Source organism: Ceratotherium simum, chromosome 6, assembly GCF_057802395.1.
Source record: "Ceratotherium simum simum isolate JZ-2026a chromosome 6, ASM5780239v1, whole genome shotgun sequence".
NCBI classification, from domain to species: Eukaryota; Metazoa; Chordata; class Mammalia; order Perissodactyla; family Rhinocerotidae; genus Ceratotherium; species Ceratotherium simum.
The window spans coordinates 17,355,513-17,378,182 of NC_141905.1; the positions used below are offsets into that span (position 1 = coordinate 17,355,513).

Sequence of the window (22,670 nt, forward strand, 5' to 3'; positions counted from 1 at the left end):
GGGGTGACAGATTTGAGAGCCTTGCCTCCTGTCTCCTTGCTGGTCACCCTCGCAATAAAGCCTTTTCTTTGCTCAAAAGCCAGTGCCATAGTATTGGCTTCTATGTGCATTGGACAGTGGAACCTTGCTCGGTAACACTACCACTCCCCTACAGATGCCCATCTCTTTATCTGAGTTATTTTCTTTTCCCGTATCTCACCCCCAACATTCTGCTTCTCTTCCTGCTTTTCCGTTCATCTGAACTGCCATGTCATCCACCTGTTTCTGAAAATCCTATTCATCCTGTTAGGCCCAACTCAAAAAGTTATTTCCTTCATGAAGTAATTTCCAATCCCCCCAGATCAAAACAGCACAAACTCTGCCCCTGAGAGTCAACTGTCTCATGCTGCCCTGTATTAGAGGTCTTGGTGACCTTGGTCAGCCCTCTTATTAATTTCTAAGTTTCTTAAAGACAGGAGCTGTTTCAATATGCAGATTCCATTTTCAAAAGTATTTATAGAACAAATGAATAAATTATAAGTGTGAAATCCTGTTTGTGTCAAAAATAAAACAATTTCAGGAGAATAGGATGGAATGCACATCTAACTAAATCTTAAGGGTCTAGTTGACCATAAGTAGAATAAATACAAATACTGTGGGCACTAAAAGCTCAATGTAAACATAGGCTACACTGTCCAGATGAGAGAACAACTCTCATGTGAGACTGCAATTATTGATTGCTTAGACAATTGCTACAAAGTGGGCTTATGGTGGGAAGGGGCTTCACCTGTAGGGTGGTGAACTATCATTTACCTTGCCAATAACAGCACATTCTTCAACCTGGAACCTGATTAAATCTCTATACATTCTCACACCCACAGGGACTAAGAAGCTTGAATCTTATGTCTCTGGCCATGGCTAAAAAGGGGACACATTGGCCAAAAATGAATGGCTCATCTTATGGTGGGAAATCAAAATGTTGGCTGCTGGGAGGGACAGGCTGAGACCCATGAATCAGGATGGGAGCACAAGAGAGGTGACCACTATGGGGGTTAGGCTGAAAACCTGTGGGTCAGGCCAAGAGCCATGAGGGAGGAAGGGGAGGAGTGGCCTGAAGCCTGCAGAACGCAGCAGCCCTGTCACTGAAGGCTCAGAGGGTCAACTAGGGGAAGCACCTATGTTTGCACAGTTTGTGTTTGCTGTAATCATTTCTGTTTTGCACTACCTCAGTATTTCTTAAAGTTTTTTTAAAAACTAAGGCAAGCCCTCTGGTTTCTAGTTCTGCATGTAAGAAGCTTGGAAGTCACCACTTCATCTGAACAACAGACTAGGAAATCAACAACTCTTCCGGGATCTGTAAGAGAGTGAAGGACACAGGGAAGACCACTGCCCCCAAATTGGAGAGACAGACAGATGAACACAGAGAAAACTTACCAGAGCAGAGACAAACAAGCAGAAACCGCCCTGGAACCAGTGCAGGGGTAGGAAAATCAGAGCTGTAATTGACGAATTCCTGGAGGCGCAGTGTGGATAACTCTGAGAGTGAAAAACTCCAGGGGAACCCAGTCATAAAGGGGCCTCCACAATATTGTGAGTTTCACCTCCAGAAGCTTGACCAGGTTCCCACAGTAAATGTCGGAAAAACATTGCCTCATGCTTCTGGCAGGACGAGGGGAAGAGGAACCATTTTGATTTACACCAGCGCACTCTGGGCATTGGGAGGGACAGACTGAGACCCACGAATCAGGATGGGCGCACAAGAGAGGTGCTTCTGTTCTTCTTAACAAGGCCTGCCCTCAGGAGAAACTAGTTAACCAGAGCCTAACCTGCTGGGGTATTATCAGAGCCTAATGGCCTGGGGGAAGGGAAATATCCAACTCCATTCATCAGTAGCCTTCTGCTCGGGAAAAGAGAAATACCCAGCTCCAGCCCACACTAGCCATCCTCTCCCACCTAAGAGAGCAGAAAAAAACTAAGACTCATTTGAGAAGTCTATAGTCCAGAGGCACAGGCTCACTAAAAGACTGAGACCTAATCATAAGCCTGTAGAACAGTTTCCCTCCTCCGCACACACCACCACGTTGCTGAAGGCCTATTTACAGCAGTTCCTTTTATCTGGTACATTGTGTCTGGCTATCAAGAAGAAATTTACAAGGCATACTGAAAGGCAAAAAACATAACTTGAAGAGACAGAGCAAGCATCAGAACCAGACATGGCAGAAATGTTGGAATTATCAGACTGGGAATTTATAGCAACTATGATTAATATACTAAGGGCTCTAATGGATAAAGCAGACAGCATGAAAGAACAGATGGGCAATGTAAGCGAGAGTTGGAAACCTAAGAAGGAACCAAAAGGAAATGCTAGACGTAAAAAAACACTGTAATAGAAATGAAGAAGGCCTTTGATAGGCTCTTAGTAGACTGGACACAGCTAAGGAAAGAATCTCTGAGCTTGAGGATATAGCAATAGAAACCTCCCAAACTGAAAAGCAACGACAACAAAGACTGCAAAAAAAAAAAAAAAAAAAAAAAAAAAAACAGACTATCCCAGGACTGTGGGATAACTAAAGAAGTTGTAACATACATGTAATGGGAATACCAAAGGAGAAGAAATAGAGAAAGGAACAGAAGAAATATTTGAAGCAATAGTAACTGGGAATTTTCCTAAATTAATGTCAGACACCAAACCACAGATGCAGGAAGCTCAGAGAACACAAAGAAGGGTAAATGCAAAAACAAAACAAAACAATGACACCTAGGCATATCATTTTCAAACTATAGATAATCAAAGATAAAGAAAAAAATCCTGAAAGAAGCCAGAGGAAAGAAAACACCTTACCTATAGAGAAATAAAGATAAGAAATACATCTGATCTCCTCAGAAACCAGAGAAGCAAGAGAAGGGGTGAAACATTTAAAGTGTTGAGAGAAAAAACTCACCAATCTAGAATTCTGTATCTCACAAAATTATCCTTCAAAAAGGGAGAAAGAAAGAAACAAACAAAAATTAAGGGAATCTGTTGCCAGTAGACGTGCCTTGCAAGAAATGTTAAAACAAGTTCTTTAGAGAAAAGGAAAATAAAATAGGTCAGAAACTTGGATCTACATAAGAAAGGAAGAGCATTCAAAAAGGAATAAGGTAAAATAAAAACTTTTATTTTTCTTTTTCCTAATTGATCTAACAGATGACACTGTGTTCAAAATAATAATAGCAACAATGTATTCAATTATGTGTGCTTATGTATACATGTTATGTTTATATACGTATGTGTGTGTGTCTATATATATCTATGCTTATGCATGCTTATATATAAATGAAATGAATGACAGCAATGATATAAGGGATGGGGAAGAACTAGGATTATTTTGTTATTATAAGGTATTCACACTACATGTGACGTGGTATAGTGTTATTTGAAAGTGGCTGTATTTTTGTAAATGTATATTGCAAACTCTAGGGCAACCACTAAAAAAAGTTAAAAAATAAGTATAACTGATATGCTAAGAAAGGAGAGAAAATGGAATCATATAAAATGCTCAATTACAACCACAAAAGGCAGAGAAAGAGTGGAAGACAAAAATAGGAACAAGGAACAAGGGCAGCTACATTCATGGAACGGACCCCAGCATCCCTGTAGGTGAGCCCCACTGTCAGCCTGCTGCTGAGCCCAGCCAGAGCGTCATCTGCAGGAGAGCTGCTCAGCTGAGCCAAGCCTGCGTCAGCCAAAGTGCAGTCACCTGCAGCCAGTGAGCGTGAGCAAACACTTGCTTGTTATAAGCCGCTGAGTGCGAGGTGGATTTTTTAATGCAGCTTTATTGTGGCAATAGCTGACTAAGAAAAACAGCCTGCTGCCCTATGTCCCATTCTCTCAGGGGTGTGTTACTGGGAAATCATTGAAATGAATTCTGGTTAAAGAAGTTAATGGGCTCTATAAGCTCAATGGATGGCTCTTTCCAGATACTGACTTTAAATTTCAAAAAGACCTCTCTGAAGATGGTGTTCCATGCCTCAAAAGAGTAACTCCCTCAGTTTTCCAATGACCAAGGTGATAAGCTAATAGCTGTAGACATGTACCCAAAGCAGATCTCAAGAATCTTTTCTACTCCCCACTGAGGGGGTGCTCAGAGGGCTCGTATTGACTGGGCTGAAAGAATCATAGCAAGTGCTGCTATCTCTTATTGTTGCTGTAAACTGGAACTGTATTGAATATTGAATTTAATTAGTAGAGCCTCAAAAGTAAGGCAATATACCAAAACATCATAGATGATGAAGAAATCATTTTAGTTTCTAGTTTTTAGTATTAAATGTTTAGAACAATTCCCAGATCATATATGAGAGTGACAGACTAGTACAGATGAAAAGGTAAATACATAGAGAGTCTTTCACATGCTCATTCACATACACAGAATTTTTAGAATTGATTTCTCATCATAAGTGAAGTATAAAATAATCTGGCAACAGCCTAAAAGAGTCTTAAGATTCCCTATGGTTGAGTTGTTTGGAAATATGTAGCATTTCCTGCAATCATCTATTATTAATTCTAATGTTAATAAAATCATCCATATAGTATCCACTTCCAAGTTCCCATAAAAGTTAAAAGAGTTTCTATTTTTAGTTTTGACTTTTCCGCTTGCTGCCTTTTCATCAGAAATCTCCCCTGAACTCTCTCGGCCAGATCTTGGCCAGGGAGCTGAAATACTCTCCTTATTGATTCTCTGCTGCTTGTGTTGTTGCTTGCTTGATTGATCTGGTCACATCTCTGTATTGAAGGGAGCCCACTCTCGATTCCATTAGCTACTTTTATGAGCATGGCGCCCATGTGCAGTCCCAGATGGGACTCTAGGACCAGCCTGCCTCCATCTGACAGGGTGTAAGTGCCCCTGGCTCTGCTCTGTGGAGAATATTTAGACAGATGTCTCTGCCACTCCCTCCTCGAGTTCCATCACGGTGCTTTGTGAAGAAGGGAGACCTCCCCAATGAGATGTTTGCCATATGCTCCTTTTACTCATAGTCAGTTTACGTGTTAGTCAGAAAAAGGTGGGTATTTGGAAGGATTATTTGTGATTTGGGCCCTACCTGTTTCTCCAGCCTTATCTTCTGCTATAGATATTAACAGACATAGGCACTTTCTGCACTGTTTATATATATGTCTATATACGCCTCCATCTGTATCTCCATATCTATCTTATGCACTTGTGCCGCAAATGCTATACAGTAATAATCTGAAAGGCCCACAAAGCCCAGATAGGTAATGCAAATGAGCAAAGGCCAATGCAAATATACATGCAGATACTTGTGAACGGTCCGGCTGAAAGATGGAGCCACAACTAGGGTTTGCTGATTTTTGCTATGAAATACAGGCCTAATATTGCTGCAAGCTTCTTTCAAGAGAAGTCATTCAAGAGAAATCAGAAATCCATATTTTTATGTGAAATCTCCCAATTTAAAAATGTTGGCTCAAATGCCTTTAAAATGCAGTAAATGCAAGGAATGTAAATTGTTGCAGCCACTATGGAAAACAATATGGAGGTTCTTCAAGAAATTAGAAATAGAACTTTAGAAATAGAACTACCATATGATCCAGCAATTCCACTTCTGGATATATATCCAAAGAAAACGAAATCACTATCTCAAAGAGATAGCTGCACCCACATGCTCTTGAGGACCTTATGCTAAGTGAAATAAGTGAGACAGAGAAAGACAAGTACTATATGATCTCACTTGTATGTGGAATCTAAAAAAGCCGAACTCATAGATACAGAGAACAGACTGGTGGTTGCCAGGGGTGGAGGGTTGGAAGTGGGGAAAATAGGCGAAGGGGGTCAAAAGGTACAAACATCCAGTCATACGATAAATAAGTCCTGGGGATGTAATGTACAGCATGGTGACTACAGCTATCAGTACTGCATTGTACATTTGAAAGTTTCTAAGACAGTAGATCTTACAAGTTCTCATTATACACACAAAAAATGTAACTGTGAGGTGATAGATCTTAACTAAATTTAGTGTGCTAATCATTTCACAATATATACACATATCGAATCATGTTGTATACCTTAAACTGATACAATGTTATATGTCAATTATATCTCAATAAAACTGGAAAAAATAAAATGAACTCCTTTAAATAATATAGAAAAAATGCAATAAAATAAAACAACTATGTATGTCACCAATGTACATTAAAGACAACTTGCATGTCACCATTTCTCAACTTTTGGCTTACCATTTCTTACCCTCTTATTTTTGTACATGCTGTCTCCTCTGTTTTCAGTACTCCTCTTCCACTGTATTTCCCTTGAAAATGCCCTCTCAAATGGTATGTTCTCTATAAAGTCTTCCCGGTCTCCTTCTTTCCTAGGCCCTTAGTCAATTCTAGCCCCACCTCATCTATTCTTGTGTATATAACCATCATAGTACTTAGCACGTTCTATTTTTTTTAAACCTGTCTCCACCCATAGTTCATGCTTTTTAAAAAAATTGTGGTAAAATAGATGTAATTTAAAATTTGTAATTTCAGCCATTTTTAAACATACTGTTCAGCGGCATTAATTACATTCATACTGTTATGTAACCATGACCACTATCTGTTTCCAAAACTTTTCATTCCAAAAAGAAACTCTGTACCCATTAAGCAATAAGTCCCCATTTCCTCCTCCCCCCAGGCTCTGGTAACCTCTAATCTACTTTCTACCTCCATGACAGAAAGTCTGTGGGGTACCTAATAGTCTAGGTACCTTATATAAGTGGAGTCATACAGTATTTGTCCTTTTGTGACTGGCTTACCTCATTTAGCATAATGTTTTCAAGATTTATCCATGTTACAGCCTGCTCAGAACTTCATTCCTTTTTATGATTGAATAATATTCCATTGTATGTATATATCATATTTTGTTTATCTATTCATCTTTTGATGGACACTTGGGTTGTTTCCACCTTTTGGCTATTTTGAATAATGTTGCAGTAAACATTGGTGTATGAGTATCTGTTCAAACTCCTGTTTTCAGTTTTTTTGAGTCTATACCTAGGAGTGGAGTTGCTGGGTCATATGGTAATTCTATGTTTAGCTTTTTGAGAAACTGGAAAGCTTTTCCATGGCAGCTATGCCATTTTACATTGCCACCAGCAATGTATGAGGGTTCCATTTTCTCCACACCCTCACCAACACTTTTTATTTTGTTTTTTAAAAAAATATATACTCATTATAGTCATCCTAGTAGGTATGAAGTGATATCTTATTGGCGTTGTGATTTGCACTTGCCTACTAACTAAGGATGTTGAGCATTTTCTCATGTGCTTATTGGCAATTTGTATATCCTCACTGGAGAAATGTTTATTCAAGTTTTTTGCTCTTATTATTATTTTTTTTTTTTGGTGAGGAAGATTGGCCCTGAGCTAACATCTGTTGTCAATCTTCCTCTTTTTGCTGGAGGAAGATTGTCCCTGAGCTAAGATCCATGCCAGTCCTCCTCTATTCTCTATGTGGGATGCCGCCACAGCATGGCTTGATGAGCGGTGTGTAGGTCTGCACCTAGGATCTGAAACCGCGAACTCTGGGCCGCCAAAGCGAAGTGCATGAACTTAACCACTATGCCACCAGGCTGGCCCCTTTTGCTCATTTTCTAATGGGTTGTTTGTCTTTTTATTGTTGAGTGTTAGGAGTTCTTCATATAGTCTGGATATTAAACCCTTATCAGATATATAATTTTCAAATTTTTTATCCCATTCTGTAGGTTGTATTTTTACTTTCTTGATAATGTACTTTGGTTTCTGATCCATTTTGAGTTAATATTTGTCTATGGTGTACGGTAGGGTTCTGACCTCATTCTTTTGCATGTGGTTGGTTATCTAATTTATGGCACACAATTATTTATAGTCTTTTCTTATAATCCTTTTTATTTCTGTAAGGTCAGTAGTAATGTCTTCATTGTCATTTCTGGTTTTGTTGATTTCCTCTACGGTCCTTCTAGTCTCTATTTTATTATTTCTACTCTAACTTTTATTAGTCCTTCCTTCTACTAGATTTGTGTTTAGTTTGCCTTCTATTGTTCCTCAAGGTATAAAGTTAGGTTATTGATTTGAGATTTTTTTTTCTTTTGGTGAGGAAGATTGGCCCTGAGATAACATCTGTTGCCAATCCTCCCCCTTTTTCGCTTGAGGAAGACTGTCCCTGAGCTAACATCTGTGGCAATCCTCCTCTATTTTGTATATGGGTTGCTGCCACAGCATGGCTTGATGAGTGGTGTGTAGGTCCACGGCCAGGATCTAAACCCGCAAACCCCAGGCTGCCTAAGCGGAGCACGCGAACTTAACCACAGTGCCACCAGGCCAGCCCCTTCTCTTTTCTTTTTTAAATGTATGCATGTACAGCGATAAATTTCCCTCTGAGCATTGCCTTTGCTGCGTCCCATAAGTCTTGGTATGCGATGTTTTGTTTTCATTTGTCTCTAAATGTTTTCTAATTTCTTTTGTGACTTCTTCTTTGACCTATTGGTTGTTTAGAAATGTGTTAATTTTCCTGTTTCCTTCTGTTATTGATTTCTAGTTTCATTCCATGTGGTGGACGGGATAGTTTGTATGATTTCAACCCTTTTAAATTTATGGAGACTTGTTTTGTGGCCTAACATATGGTCTGTCCTGGAGAATGGTCCATGTGCATTGGAGAAGAATGTGTTTCTGCTATTGTTAGGTGGAGTGACTGTATTTGGAGACAGGGCAAAACACCTACCATTGACTTCAATTAGAAAGCAATACCAGAAAGGAACTTAGGGGCATAATGACATTCGTAGACAACACCCAGCTCACAGAGCTTTCATGCTAAATGAGATCTTTCAAAGTCCCAGGAGACCTTTCTATTTTGTCATGCTTCCAGAAGGGCCCTAGACAAAATCACTCAGCAGAGAAGTTGGGCCTCAGAGCCTTATCCTTCGTGCCGTCTCCCCACAAACAACAGGGACTGGGGGATGGGGCACTTTGCCCTGCCTCTGCAGCCACATGGTCTGGGGCAAGGCCCTTGATAAATACTTAATAGAGCCATAGGACATTCTGCAGATTGTAAGTTGCTTTCACAACACATCCGTGACAACTCTGGGAGCCAGGGTTTCATTGCATTGTATGTACTTTGATTTCTCTTAGCAGTTTAAGAAGCAGACATCCCTCTTTTTGTCTCTGCCCTCAAAATCTTTTCATTCATCTTGTGCTCAGAAGTCCTGGTCAAATGTTTTTTAAGTGACCTCTTGGCGTCTAAAATTCTAATAGCATTTGTCCTGTAGGGGAAAAGATGGCAGAACATGGCTTATTTGCTTAAGTTCTTGGAAACACCAAGAAAAATACTCTGCAACAGATAAAACCTAGAACTTATCTTACTAAATGGTCATTAGCAAGAGAGAGAGCAAAGGATCTGACAGAGAATTCAGGAGGGCAGTTGAGACTGCTACATACTTAGCACCTTCTCTCAGATAAAAAAAATAAGCAGGAAATTAAATGCTATCAGAAAATATAAGAACATCTAGATAAAAGTAACCTGTAAAAACTTTTGATGCAATAATGCCCTCAGGTGAGCCAGATCTGGGGGCAAGTTAAACGTCCAAATGTACTTTAGACTTTACATTGGTGCTGATAGTAAACTTGATTTAAAAAAATTAAGCTTAGGCGAGAAACACCAGGGCCACTCTCAACGGTAATTGCTTGCAACGAGGGACTGAAGAAAGTCACCAGGTTGTAGCTGGATGAGTACAGGTCTAGCGCTAAGTGGTATCATTTAAAAAAAATTAGTGATTATTATGTAGTGATTGGTTTGCACAGATGATTTATTTATACAAAATTAAAAAAAAAAGAAATACCCTAATTGGTTGGAAAGATGTGCTAAACAAAAGCCCACAGTAATTGTGGCATATGCATGCACAGACACCACACACAGGGCCCTGGAGGAAACCCAACATCTGGTGCAGTACCATTCAGCAGGGCTACCTACAAAACACTGATATTTGCAAAATTTGAGAAGAGTGCTAGACTACCAGCATCCCCACAAGGCTGCCTGCTCCACACACTCCAGACTATAAAGGAAGGTATGCCCTAAATGCAGTTTTCTCACTATGAAGTCGGATAACAGGGAGAGCAAGGGAACAGTGGGTGAATAATTACATCTAGTTGGTGTAATTGAGTTTACAGTTCCCATAAATGGAGGTGCCAGAAAAGGGTGGTCAGGGAATAAAAAAATAAAATCAAACTCTAATCCCTGATAAATAGGTGTAAGTTGAAAAAGAACACATACCAATAGCTTTTCTTTACTTATTTCCAAATTTCCCCCTTCTTGGTGTGCAGAGACTGGCCTGGGGGTTCATCAAACTGATCCATTTCCCGAGCTTCCAGCTTTGAGCAGAAGTGAGGTGAGCTACCTCCAGGCCTCTCCTCTCTGGTCTGTTGATGAGCATCATCACCTGCATGTTGAAGACGAAGAGCCACACAGAAGGGGTGTGGGTCCCAGTTACTGCTCAGGGCAGACCTGCCTGATGATCAGGAATGTTTGTTTTGGACATGAGTGAGTTTGGGCTATTCAACAGGTGTGTTTGTGATGGCAGCTCGTGCTCTTCATACTCACTGCTGCAGATGGACAAAAACAGTTGGTGTAACTGTTGTCTCTCTCTAGCCTCTGAGATTCCCCACATCGTTAGCGTACAATAGATTCCTAACAAGTTGAACAATTGGGTGGGCAGCTGGTCTTCTATTTGTGATGAGGAATAAACACTGGAAATTCCTGGAATTTCCTTCTAGAGGTTTTTAAGTCCCTCTAATTTTGTTTCTTATGGCAAAGAGCCTCTTTTTGAGGGTGCCTTTCTGTCACTTTCAGAGAGAAAGTGCCTGGGAGCTCCCTCAAGTCCTCAGAGAGACAGCCTGGGTGTGGGGCTCCCTCTAGGCTCCTCTCACATATCACAGCTACTAGAACAACTGCATTTATAGCTGGGTTGTAGCTTTATGGGTATTTCTAAATTTTCTCCAGGAAATGTATCCTTTTTTAAATAAGAGAAAAAATTCACAATTTTTTGTTGTGAGCTAAAATTCATAGAGATAAATAAATGAAAAGCAATAGGATACATTGGAGTATATGAGGAAGCCATTTGGTTTAAAACTAATTTGGCCTGACCTTGTTTTTCCAAAAGGGCCTGACATGGCCTGTTGAGCACGCATTGTACATCTGCTTTAAACATTTACCATGTCCCAAAGCCAAGAATGATGCCATTAAAGATAGGGATGTAGCTTCCCCCCATAATGGCATTTCCTTAAGGATAAGCGTCTCTTCCTGGAAACTAAGGATTACTTACCAACCTGCTGAGCTCACCTTGTGACCATTGATCTGCTGTGCCAGCAAAGCAATCTCGTGACTGTTGTAAAAGAGACATTCCCGTCATATGTGATGTATGCTCTTTGTTTCAAGATGGTATATAACCACTTTGTATACCCCACTTCTTGGGTGTGCTTCCTTATAAATCAATAAATTGATTATGGATTATTTGTGTGGACAATAGTAATTACAATGTAATTACATAAAATTTCATTTCCTATGATTCTAGTAAGTCTACATTTTTTGGATAATTTAGAGAAGGTTTACCTCAGCTGAAGTTTACCACTATTTTAACTCAAGGAAAGGATTTTTCTCAAGAATTTGGCAATGCTGAATACATGAAAAAGTATGTAAGGGAACATATTATTGTTTAAAATTTCTTTAAAAATATATTTTAAGAACTGTGAAGAACTTTTAAACCCTCTTTATTTATTTATCATTGATGCATGTCTTATAAATCATTCTTATCCATTCTTTAAAGCAGTTTGACCAAGAGTTCTGCTAGGTCATAATGAGCCCAGTTTCAAGAATTGTGAGTACCAGGAGGTAAAACAAACAAACAAAACCCCAGATAAACAAAAGTGTAGCTTTTCTTTGAACATCACAGTTTTCTCCTACATATTATTCAGAGTTCTTGGACTCAAGCAACAGAAATGGTGCACTGCTGTCTTAAACAAAAGAGAATGTACTGGAAGGCTCTTTGAGACTATGTGAGTCTGAAGGATCTGTTTGGTAAAGGGCAGGAGCCACGAACCTCCAGGGTGGGAGGCCGGGGCCATGGCAGGGACCTCAGCGACTGGCTCGTCAGCACAGCCTTTCTGGGCTGTTCCTTGGGATCTAACATCCCTGGTTTCTAAGCCAAAGTCCTGGGAGACTGTAGCCCACTGGCCAAGTCCAGTTCACACACTCCCTGCTTCCCCAGACTGCAGGTGGGTCCAAGATGGAGAATCTGTTCCCTTCAGCTTCTGAAACAATAGCAAGGCGCTATTTCCAACAGGGATTAGATACTACGCAGCCAAAAACAAGCCAACAACCCAACAAATGTCCTCTCTGCTTATGAGATTTTGGCAAAGGAATTTTAAATCATTTTTTGAAGCAACCATTTATTTATTCAATAAATTGCTTTATTAAGATATAATTCACATACCATAAAATTCCCCTATTTAAAGTGTACAATTCATTGAATTTTAGCATATTTTCAGAATTGTGCAACCACTACCATATTCTAATTTTAGAACAGATCATTTATTTTAAAATTGAAGATAAAAAACTCCATGCATCCTTGGCTAGATTTGCAAACACACCTGTTCTACAGGGTGGTAAGTCTCCAACCACAATTTCCTCTCTCCTGATTCTCTTGCTCCTTTATGGCCCAAGAAAGGCAAGAGCTCAGGTCTGCATAGCGGGTGTGGGTTCCTAAAGACAGCTCTGACTCGGTGTGGCAGGCAGCTGGCTGGTCCTTCTTGCCCCAAATGACCGGATTCTGAAGGGGCGGGGCTGGAGACTGCTGAGAGCCCTTGGCACCTTCATCAGCAGCACAGGCTCCAGCATCCTCTTCGTACCTCTGTCTTTGCTTTACTTCACTCCTTAAGGGAGCGAACATGGGAAAATCCTTTAATTGCTATCCAGACTGGCCTCTAGAGGGAGACAATTCCCCAGACAGAGCAGGGATGGAGCCTGTTTCCCAAAGCCACCAGATGGTTCCATCCGAAGGAACGGTTTTCAGGAATTTTCTGTTCATGGCTCCCTTCCAGGTTTGCTACAGCTCATCCCAGTCCTTGAAACCTGCTTGGGGGTGGGGGAAGGGGTTGTGGTTTGTGTCTTTTCTGGAAAGAAATCTCTCAAATCTCCCTACCCCCACCCCAACTAATGTTTATAATGTCCTGAAAAAGAGCATTAAAACTCCTGAGAGTTTTAACCTTTTTATTTCATATACTTCACCCTTCATAGTCTTTTTTTTATTGTGATAAAATATACATAACATAAAATTTACCAATTTAATGTGTCCAGTTCAGTGGTATTAAATAACATTCACATTATTGTGCAACCCTCACCACCACCATCCATCTCTAGGACTTTTTCATCTTACAAAACTGGAACTCTGTACCCATTGGACAATAACTCCTTGTTCCCCCCTCCCCACAGCCCCTAGCGACCACCATTCTGTTTTCTGTCTCTGAGTTTGACTCCTCTCGGTACCTTTTCTAAGCGGAATCATATTTGTCCTTTTGTGTATGGCTTGTTTCATTTAGCATAATGTCTTCAAGATTCATCCATGTTGTGGCATGTGTCAGAAATTCATTCCTTTTTAAGGCTGAATAATATTCCATTGTATGCATGTACTACATTTGGTCTTCCATTCATCTGTTGACAGACACTTGGGTTGCTTCCACCTCTTGGCTCTTGTGAATGAAGCTCTATGATCAGAGGTATACAGTGTCTCTTTGAGTCCCTGCTTTCAATTCTTTTGGGTCTTTACAGGCTTTTATGCCCAAGGGGAGAATAAGGTAAATCTGCTCCAGTGTAGGGTTTCCCAATTTTTTCATGTTATGGCTTACAAAGGAAATATTTGTTTGACTCCCTGGGGCAACTGGAGGGGTTGGGAGCCCAGAAAGAGTCATGGAGGTGACTGGCCCAGACCCCTGCTGGCCCAGACTCGACTACAGGGGCTGAGGGGATTCCCTGCTCACAGCACACACCGGAACATTGGGCAGGGAGCTCTCTGCCTGCACAGCTAGGTTCTGACCCCATGCAGAAAGTGGTGTGTGGTGTGTAGATGCTCTAGCAAGTGGTGGTGGTGGGATGAGGTGTCCTAAAGAGGCCTGTCATCTCCTTTCTGCTCACACCCCCTCTTAGAGAACTCGGCCCTTTGCAGCCGTAGAATGAGAGACATTGGACCTCATAGTCCCTGGTCGCAGCTGCCTGGAACAACAGTATACACATTACTGATTTACTGGGTAAATCAAATTCTCTGTAGAGCTAGAATTAGGTTAGGCCACCCAAGGCAGAAGTTAGGTGTGGGAGCTCAGTTGGAAGGCCGTGTTGATGGGACAAGGCTGCCACTGTGGGGCAACTACGAGAGACCAGTGTCAGCTGAGCTGTGGAACCAGCCTGTAAAGGAAAGGGAGACAGAAGCAACACCCAGAGCTGAGCGGAGGGCAGGCACCTAGAGGAGAGAGAGGACAAGAGAGAGGAGGAGAGGAGGGAAATGCTGCCACAGACTTATTTTCTATGAGGCCTGGCTGAGTGTTCTGCATTTCACTTTTGTGAAAGTCAAATATGTCTTCACAATAAGAATTTTCTTCCCTGATAAGGCAATTGGGGGGGTTTATGTGCCTTGAAGGTGCAGGAAGGTGGGGTTTGCTGAGAGAAAAGTATAAGGCAGGAAGAATGTATCTCGTGTAGTGGGAAAGCAACAAAGTGGCCACCAAGACAGCACTAAATGCTTCTTTTTTTAAATAGTTTATTAATCTGGCCAAACAGGTAATGGAAACAGAGAATAATAATTTGCTAAAAAGTTCAGGTCACGAATGCCCTTTCCTCTATGAAACGAAAGACTCTATGCTTACAGAGCGCACCATTGGGTTATGACAACATTTCAAAATAAGGTTTCCATTTCGTATGTAACAATGTAAACTTCAAAAATAGTAAACTCTAATCCCCTTGTCCCTCTTTACAGATCTATCACAGATAGAATTTTCTGGCAGACCTAAATTGTGTAAGTAAACAGCCTGGTGCTTAAAAGTTTCATAAAAAGGTTTACAGATTCAGTAAATATTTTTTCGGTCTTGGTCATGAAGTAAAAGCAACCAGCAATTCACCACCTCCTGTGTAGTCTACCTGATACAAGCACTGCACACCGCAAACCATGTGCCATTACACTGGTCGTCAGCTTTGTCATTTTTGTACACACACACATATATATATAATTTTATTTGTTTCTAAAGATTTCTACATCTAAATTATAAGACGGCGCCAGTGACGTATAATGTCACCTCGCTTCACATAGGTATAGACGAAAATTCTGTAGAAGGCACTGTAATTTCTCTTGCATGATCTTACACAGACACGTGAGAGCAAGCCAGCTAGGCTCGGACTTATCTCCCTTTCTGTTACCCGCCTCAGGCCTGTCCTCCTCTAATTGCCATCCTCAGATTAGCCCTCGTCGATGGTTTTTGATGTCCATTATCCTTTTCTGCTCCATCTCTTCACATTCCATCCATCCAAATTAACTTACAGTTATCTTTTGGTTCATTGAAATCCCTTAAAATTAAGAGTACAGCTCTGGTATAAAACAAAATATGACCTACCACAGCTGAAAAATAATCACAGTGTGCAATGTAATTTTCGGTTGCTAAGATTCAAAACATTTGCCCCACCTTGTCAAGAACGTCTGTCATTCAAAACAATCTATGCAAGCATAATTTTCACTTGCTTTACATTCATGTAAAAAGAGCTGAGAGGTTCTTCTTTTCTCTTTCATATTGAATTGGTACCCTTAAGTGAAAGGTCTGATGTTGAAAAAAGTGCAAGCAAATTGGACATGCCAATAAATACCATATAACTTACCGCAGATTACCAAAACTGTACAGGTATGTACACCTTACCAAACTGAGGTTCCCCCTGTCAGGAATAGACCTCCAAATCATTAACACGAGCATTCACCACAGAGTTCTGGAGAGCAGATATCAGCGGGCAAAGGAAGGGCGGGCTCTCCTATTCTTGTTCTGAGCTCCGGAGCCCAGGTCCGCACCACCCTCAGCCGTCTCCTCCTTCTTCCTCACTTTGAGGCGGGTGAGCAGCTTAATCAACCAGACATCCCACTCCTCGGGCAAGAGCAGAAGGAGGAAGCCCAGGCCGATGATGATGATGGCGATGACCCGGACCCCGTTGAAGACTATCTTACTAGTGTAGTGATCAACCACTGCAGGAGACAAAGAACTCAGGTTACTCAGAGGCAACCAGGCCCAGGGCTCAGGGCAAAGATTCGAGTCCTTGGCAGAGGGGCGGGGCCTCCAAGGTCCCTTTCTGCAGGGCAGGGAAGGGGAGATGTCTTCTCTGACCACAGACTCCTCCTCCCTTTGGTTTTGTTCCAGGCTTTTAGCAAATCACCCTTCACTTTATAAAACCTCTCTGGGAAGAGGCCTCGCACTTGTATTTCACTTCCCCAAACTGACCTGGCACCTTAGTTCAGACACTGACTTGTGTGAGAGACAAAAGAAAACATGAGGGGCAGTTGGGGAGAGATATATACACCCAAATTAGATCAAGGCCACCTCTGGGTGGCAGGATGATGAAAGCATTATTGCTGTCTTTATATTTCTGGTACTTTTCACATTTTCTACAATGACATACCTTACTTTTATAATTTAAAAGCACTATTTCACAAGACGTGCACACATATGTATATTTTGAAGACCAAACTTGAACCGGTTCTTTGAAGATGATAAGTATAAATTCTGGTTCCGCCCCAGGGCATCATTAGTGTGAGGCTCCAACCCCACTTGTGTCATCACCAACTATTAACATTTATTAAAGACCCACGGGGCACATGGCTCATTCCTGACTCACATCAGGCGAGGGAACAAAATGAGAAGCAGGATTCATGTCAGTTGACAACCCTAACTGATCCTTAATACACACAGACCTAATTCAACCTGATTTTCTGAACCAAATAATGTAAAAGAGGCACAGAGCCAGAGCAGAGCGCGTCATTGGACAGGCACCTCTTGCTTGGGGGAAAACTTTTGGGCAAGCAGACATCAGCCAATCAAGCCCACTGCAATCATTTCTATTATTTTGCTACAATAAAAAAATAAAAACAGTAGCAAACATGCAGCCTCCTCTTTGCCCCTCAACTGTGCCCCTCTCCCCCAACACTATGGATGGTTCCCCGCTTTATGCAGAACCACAAGTGAGCACATCTGCTCATGCATGAGACCCTGGCTCAGAAATCTGACGTTACAAGTCTACGATGAAGAGTTTACTATACCCATTTTTGTGAGTGATACTTGTACATTCATAAATAAACCACCCTGTACCAGGAGGTTTCTCGCCTCTGGAGATCATGCCTGGGCTGGGCATGAAAGCACGCAGGCAATGACAAGTGTTCGCTCTACGTGCTCGCCTAGCCGTGCACTCAGCAGTGATGTTGGCAACGTAACCGCACATGCGTGGTGCTCCAGGCCCAAACCAGTCCCAGAGAGGAGCCTCACCAACTTCACTGGGCTGCTTCAGTGCACTAAGTCCAAACACGAGCTTTATCCAAAAGCTGGGAAAATACCATGGATGTGCTGGGATGGGGAACAGTCCCAAAGGTTGTGTTTACATGGAATCCAGACTATCATTCTCTTGTGAGCCAAAAGATCAAAAGCGTTGTGGATGTTAAGGTTTTCTTTTCTCCTTTTTTGTTTTTTGCTTTCTCTCTCTCTTTTCTTAACTAAACCAGACACAGCAAATTTGGAGCCTGCCTTCTACACAAGAGAGAACCAGACTGTTTTTCTTTTACATCACTTTGTGAGACGGTTTGCTGACTTGAGAGTATGCCGCTTTAGGAAACTGACTTGCTGGACAGCTGTCCGCCAGCTCTCCACGTGTGGGGGCTGTCCAGCGGCCCAGATTGAGGCTGGCTCTGTCACGCTCCCCTCCTACTCCTCCACTTCCTCCTGCCTCCCTCCTGCCTCCCCGTCCCCAACTCTCACCCGTCTAGAGGGTGGGCAGAGAAGGAGGGAGAGGGCTAAAAGCTAAACCTGAAAAAAACTTTGTTAGTAGCCCTCTTGTGGAATTAAAGTGCCTCTTGTATCCACTCAGAAATACTTGAATTTGTAATATTGGCAAAACATTCTGATAATTCAACAGATGGGGATAGTCAATTAGGAGTCACCAGGAGCTGCCCTAGAGACAGACGTCAGGGGGAGTCTGAAAGCCGAGCAGTGACTCCGCTCTACACGTCACGTAATAACAGACTCCTCTGCTTCTCTCCTCCACTCGAGAACTGAATGGGATTCATTCCTTTAACACAGCACTAAACCTCTTATGTTGCAGGTAAGTAATAAGAGATGATTCTGATTAATCTCTCAAACACCTGGCTAGGTGATAAAGTAAGCTTATATAGAAGCTTCTATAGAAGAGCTGCCTGGAATATGTCTTCTCACAATAAGAACACTGTGTGACTATAAAGACGCAATAAGATGTAGGAGTAAGTTATTTTTCAGAATCCTGTGGGGTCTGGAGACTGACAGGCTGGACCACTTTTACTAGCTCTCCAGGAGCTCGGGGGCTTTCTACAGTTTGAAGCACCATCTCATAGATTATTTCATTTGGTTCTCATATCAACCCAGGTAATGAGGGTGCGCGCAACCTTACTGTTAAGGGAGACAAGCTAAGGCCTAGAGAGGTGACGAGCTGGGACCACCGTCCTCCAGGCGGACCGAAGCACAATCCGCTGATGCCCCGGCCAGGCCTCTTTTCACACTGCTGCCCTGAGGCCCTTCTAGAAGAGTCCGGGGCCAGGGTGAGCCACATACAGAACCCATGGGATGGGAGGGGTGAGAAACCAAATCATGGGAAAGGGCTTAGGAAACTGAGTGCTGCTCTGCCTGTGCTTCCAGGTGTGTTCACACCATACTGTACAGGGTAAGAGACTGCCATTCCCGGGGAGGCTAGTCCTCTAATGGGCCGGAAGTGGGAGGGCTTGGAGGATGGCTTCCGAGGGAGCTGTGCCAGGGCCGGGGGTGGGTGCTCTGGAGAGAAGTGCTCACAAACCCTCGCCTGGCTGAGGACAGGTTATGCAGGGGGGTCAGGTGGGAGGCAGGCGAATTCTGGGAAGAAAATACAAGATTCATACCAGAATGAGCCAGGAAAAGGAAGGAGGTGAGGGACAGGTGACGACAAGCTTTTGGAAGAGCTTCCAACCGAGCGAATCGGCAAGGCCCCAGTGGCAGACAGGCCAGGTCCTGAGGAAGTGGGCAGAAGGCTCCCTCTCCTCTGGGGGTGAAGGATAATGTTCGTGCTTCTTCAGTCTGTCAACACGTCTCTACGTCATACCTGTCAGACCCTGAGCAAATTTTCTCCCCCAGAAAGTCACTTACAAAAATTAAATGTTTTTCCTGTTACATATTTTTCTACATTTGTTAATAATATTAATGATAGTCATCTCTGATCCCCAGACCAGTTAGAACTGAGATGGCTGTAGACTTGTGTATTTTGGTGTGGTAAGTGAAAACTGACCCGTTATGGAGAAAATATTGCATATATAACAAACCTTTTTTAGAAAGCACATTTTACCTGAGTGCTTTCTTTCTAAATAGAAGGTTAAACATGCATTCTATACCACGCACAGCAAGAATATATGTGAGTATGTGTGCGTGTGTGTGTGCATGTGTGTTTGTGAGTGTGTCTGCATGTTTGTATGTGTGCATGTATTTACAAGCAGATATAGGAAGCCATATAGGAAGCCGTATAGTTTTACCTGCATTCACAGGTACACTGAGGACGATTCCAAGAGACATCAGAGTGGGATATGTAACAGCAATTCCAAAATTTAATACAATATTGAATGCTGAAATAAAGAATAAACACATGGGTGTTATTCATGACGGGCCTGAACGTTATGTCCTCCGTGGTCTCTCAGACCCTGGCTTCTCTGATGGGGCTGGAGGCACAAGAGTAACCGTGTCCTCTGCTCCGACTCAGTGAACTCAGGGCTCCTGCAAGGGCTCTGGGACTTGGGTAGTAGGGACAGACATCCTGATTACTCAGCTCTCCTCTCTTCCCTGAGCTTTGAAGGAGGGAAGAGAAATTCGGAAAAGGTAACCAGTGAGAAGGCCCTAGAGCAGATGACTGGGGCCCCCTTCTCATCCTACTAACTCAGCTTTTCTCTGTCGCTGGCAATGATTCTGGGATGACTATGAATAGGAGCTGCATTTTTAGATGGAAACTGAGTGAGGCACCTCCTTGGTTGCTTCTCTGCTTAGGACCAGCCTTATAACAAGTAATGGTGATGATGACAATAATAATAATGATAATTGAATATTTACTGAACATTGACATTTACCAGGTAATATTCTAAGAACTCGGCATATATTAATTTACCAACTCCCTACTAGCCCTATAAGGAATATACTGTTATTAGTAGCTAACACACAAGACACTGGGCTACCAGCTCACTATTCAGAGCAACAATGACCATGGCTACTACTGCAGCGACCATGGTCCTGGAATTAGAATCCAACGCCCTCATCACAAAGGCTTTACTTTGAGAAACACGTTAACGATCTTGAAAAGCACTGAGAACTTAAGGATAACAATAGACTGTTTTTCTCTTTGGGGGGCATGGGTTTCCAAAGACTCCCCTCGAGCTGCATGGATCCTGCTCCTCAATCACTGCTTTATGAGGATTCTGACAGGGTGATCGCCACTTACTCAATAAGAGGACTGAAAATCCACAAAGGTTTCCCCATGGAATGTCATTGAAAGAGCTCCAGTATTCCACTTTGGTAAAGTAGAGGATGACAGGAATACAGGTGATGAAGAGGATGTTAAACACACCCAAAATGGACAAAAATAAGGCGGCTTCTCCAAACTTAGCACTGCCCAGGAGGAGCTTGAACAGAACCTGCCGGAGAGAGCAGAGGAGGAGGGGTGAAGGCTTGGACTCCAACTTGCCACAAGCGGAGCAAGTGCATTCGGTAAGGTTGGGGCTGGACCACAGGCCTGATAACTGTGTGACAGGTAAGTTCTACCTTACGAGGCCTTCAGTGGAGGGTGGTGGGATTTGACTGTGCTCACTTATACACATATCCAAATCTCAGTAACACTACGATGGAGAGTTACGCTCTGGCTACACAGAGTATCTTCAGGAATCATGGGTTTTCACACTAGACTTGATTTGTCTGTGCTGTGTTCATGACACCATATCCCAGCTTCAGGGAGTCTGAAGATGAGGAAGCCACATAAATTAGAAATATCTGCCATGATTCCACATTCCCCTCAGGGACCCCTAAAATTAATCTCTGACCTTGCACACCACATTTTCAAAACCACTGCCCCCAAGAGGAAGGGCTTTGGCTGCAAAGACATTTTCTATAAATTGAAGGTTGAGGGATTATAACACTCATAGCTCATCCCACCACCCCCATTCCAGAAATGGCATGGGTTTGAGTGGAATGCACCCAACTTTGATTTCTTGCACCTGGTCTTATTTGTACATATTTCAGGTATGTGAAAGGCAGAAGGCGAGGACAAATGTGATTGGGGTGGCCGGGAAGCTGAACTCACAGAGGCAGAAGATCCCAGGCCAACCCCTATGTTAGTGAACTATCGACAGTTCTGGAACTGGTGGTCCAATTTGAGTCTCTGCATTGTTGTCCCTCCTACTTTCCTGCATCTTCCTTTTTCAGCCATTTCACAACTCTTTGAGGTATTTCTGGGCATACGTGCCAAAAGCATGTAAAAGGAAATAAATGTTTTCAGCCTTCCATCTACCAGGCCCTCCGGGTAAAGGGATAAAGATCAGGCACTGGAGGAGATGGAAATGGAAGTCCAAATCAGAATATCTGTGTTCATTGTAGATTGAGTTTCTATTTGCTCTCTGCTTCCCATTAGCACACAGCTAATTGAGTATAGCAGAGTGTGCCCTTTTAATATTTTCTGCATTTGGATAGTGGCTTTGAAGTCTCAGAATGGTGCTAGACTATCACATCCTCTTGGTGAGATGTGTTCCAGAGAAGGACGATGACATTGTGTCTCTCTCTGTGGGCAGCGAGGGCAGGGAGCTGACGAAGGATAAGAAGGTACAGTTATTTCACTTTCCAAAACCATAAAATGTGTTACAGAGCTGGAAAAAAATGCCTTTTCTTATAATTTTCTACAGTTCTTAATTTTCTCTATCCTACTGTCTGGATCCACAAAGGGCCAACAAGTCTTAAAGCTAAAATCTCATTTCTTATTGAATCCTCCAGGTCAGTTTCCCAACTTGGAGACCAGAAAATGTTTGCATTCTCCACTATGGATCTAAAGAGAAGGAGAGAGGAAGAAAGGGGATGCTAGAGGAGAGAGCAGCCAGGAGGCAGGATTGAGCAGGGGAGCAGATAGCTAGGGACCCGAGTGTGGGGATAAAAACTGTTTCATCTAGACCTGAAGTTGGGACATGCTTTTCAATGGTTCCCAACGTTTTGTCAAAAATATTTTATAATTCCCACATTAGAGTAGTTGTGCTTTCATTTCTTCAGCCTGTGGGCAATGCTTAAAATGCATATGGATTCATAGTGAGTACTGGTGGCTGCAAAAACCAGATTACAAAAGATTTAAATGACAAAGCTGCTCCAGATATTCAAATCTTCATGCC

General features: G+C 42.3%; 1 protein-coding gene across 2 annotated transcripts in view; it reads right to left on the reverse strand.

Annotated features, from left to right (window-relative positions):
• Positions 1-14,773: 14,773 nt before the first annotated feature.
• Positions 14,774-22,670, reverse strand: part of SLC35F3 (solute carrier family 35 member F3) — a 414,606-nt gene continuing 406,709 nt past the window's right edge. For both annotated transcript variants that reach the window (XM_087431936.1, XM_014788935.2), the window contains 3 exons: positions 20,747-20,939; positions 19,794-19,883; positions 14,774-16,247 (listed from right to left, as the gene is read on the reverse strand). In XM_087431936.1, the coding sequence (XP_087288062.1) occupies positions 16,012-16,247; positions 19,794-19,883; positions 20,747-20,939 (519 nt within the window). In that variant the 3' untranslated portion in view covers positions 14,774-16,011. The remainder of the gene's footprint in view (positions 16,248-19,793; positions 19,884-20,746; positions 20,940-22,670) is intronic.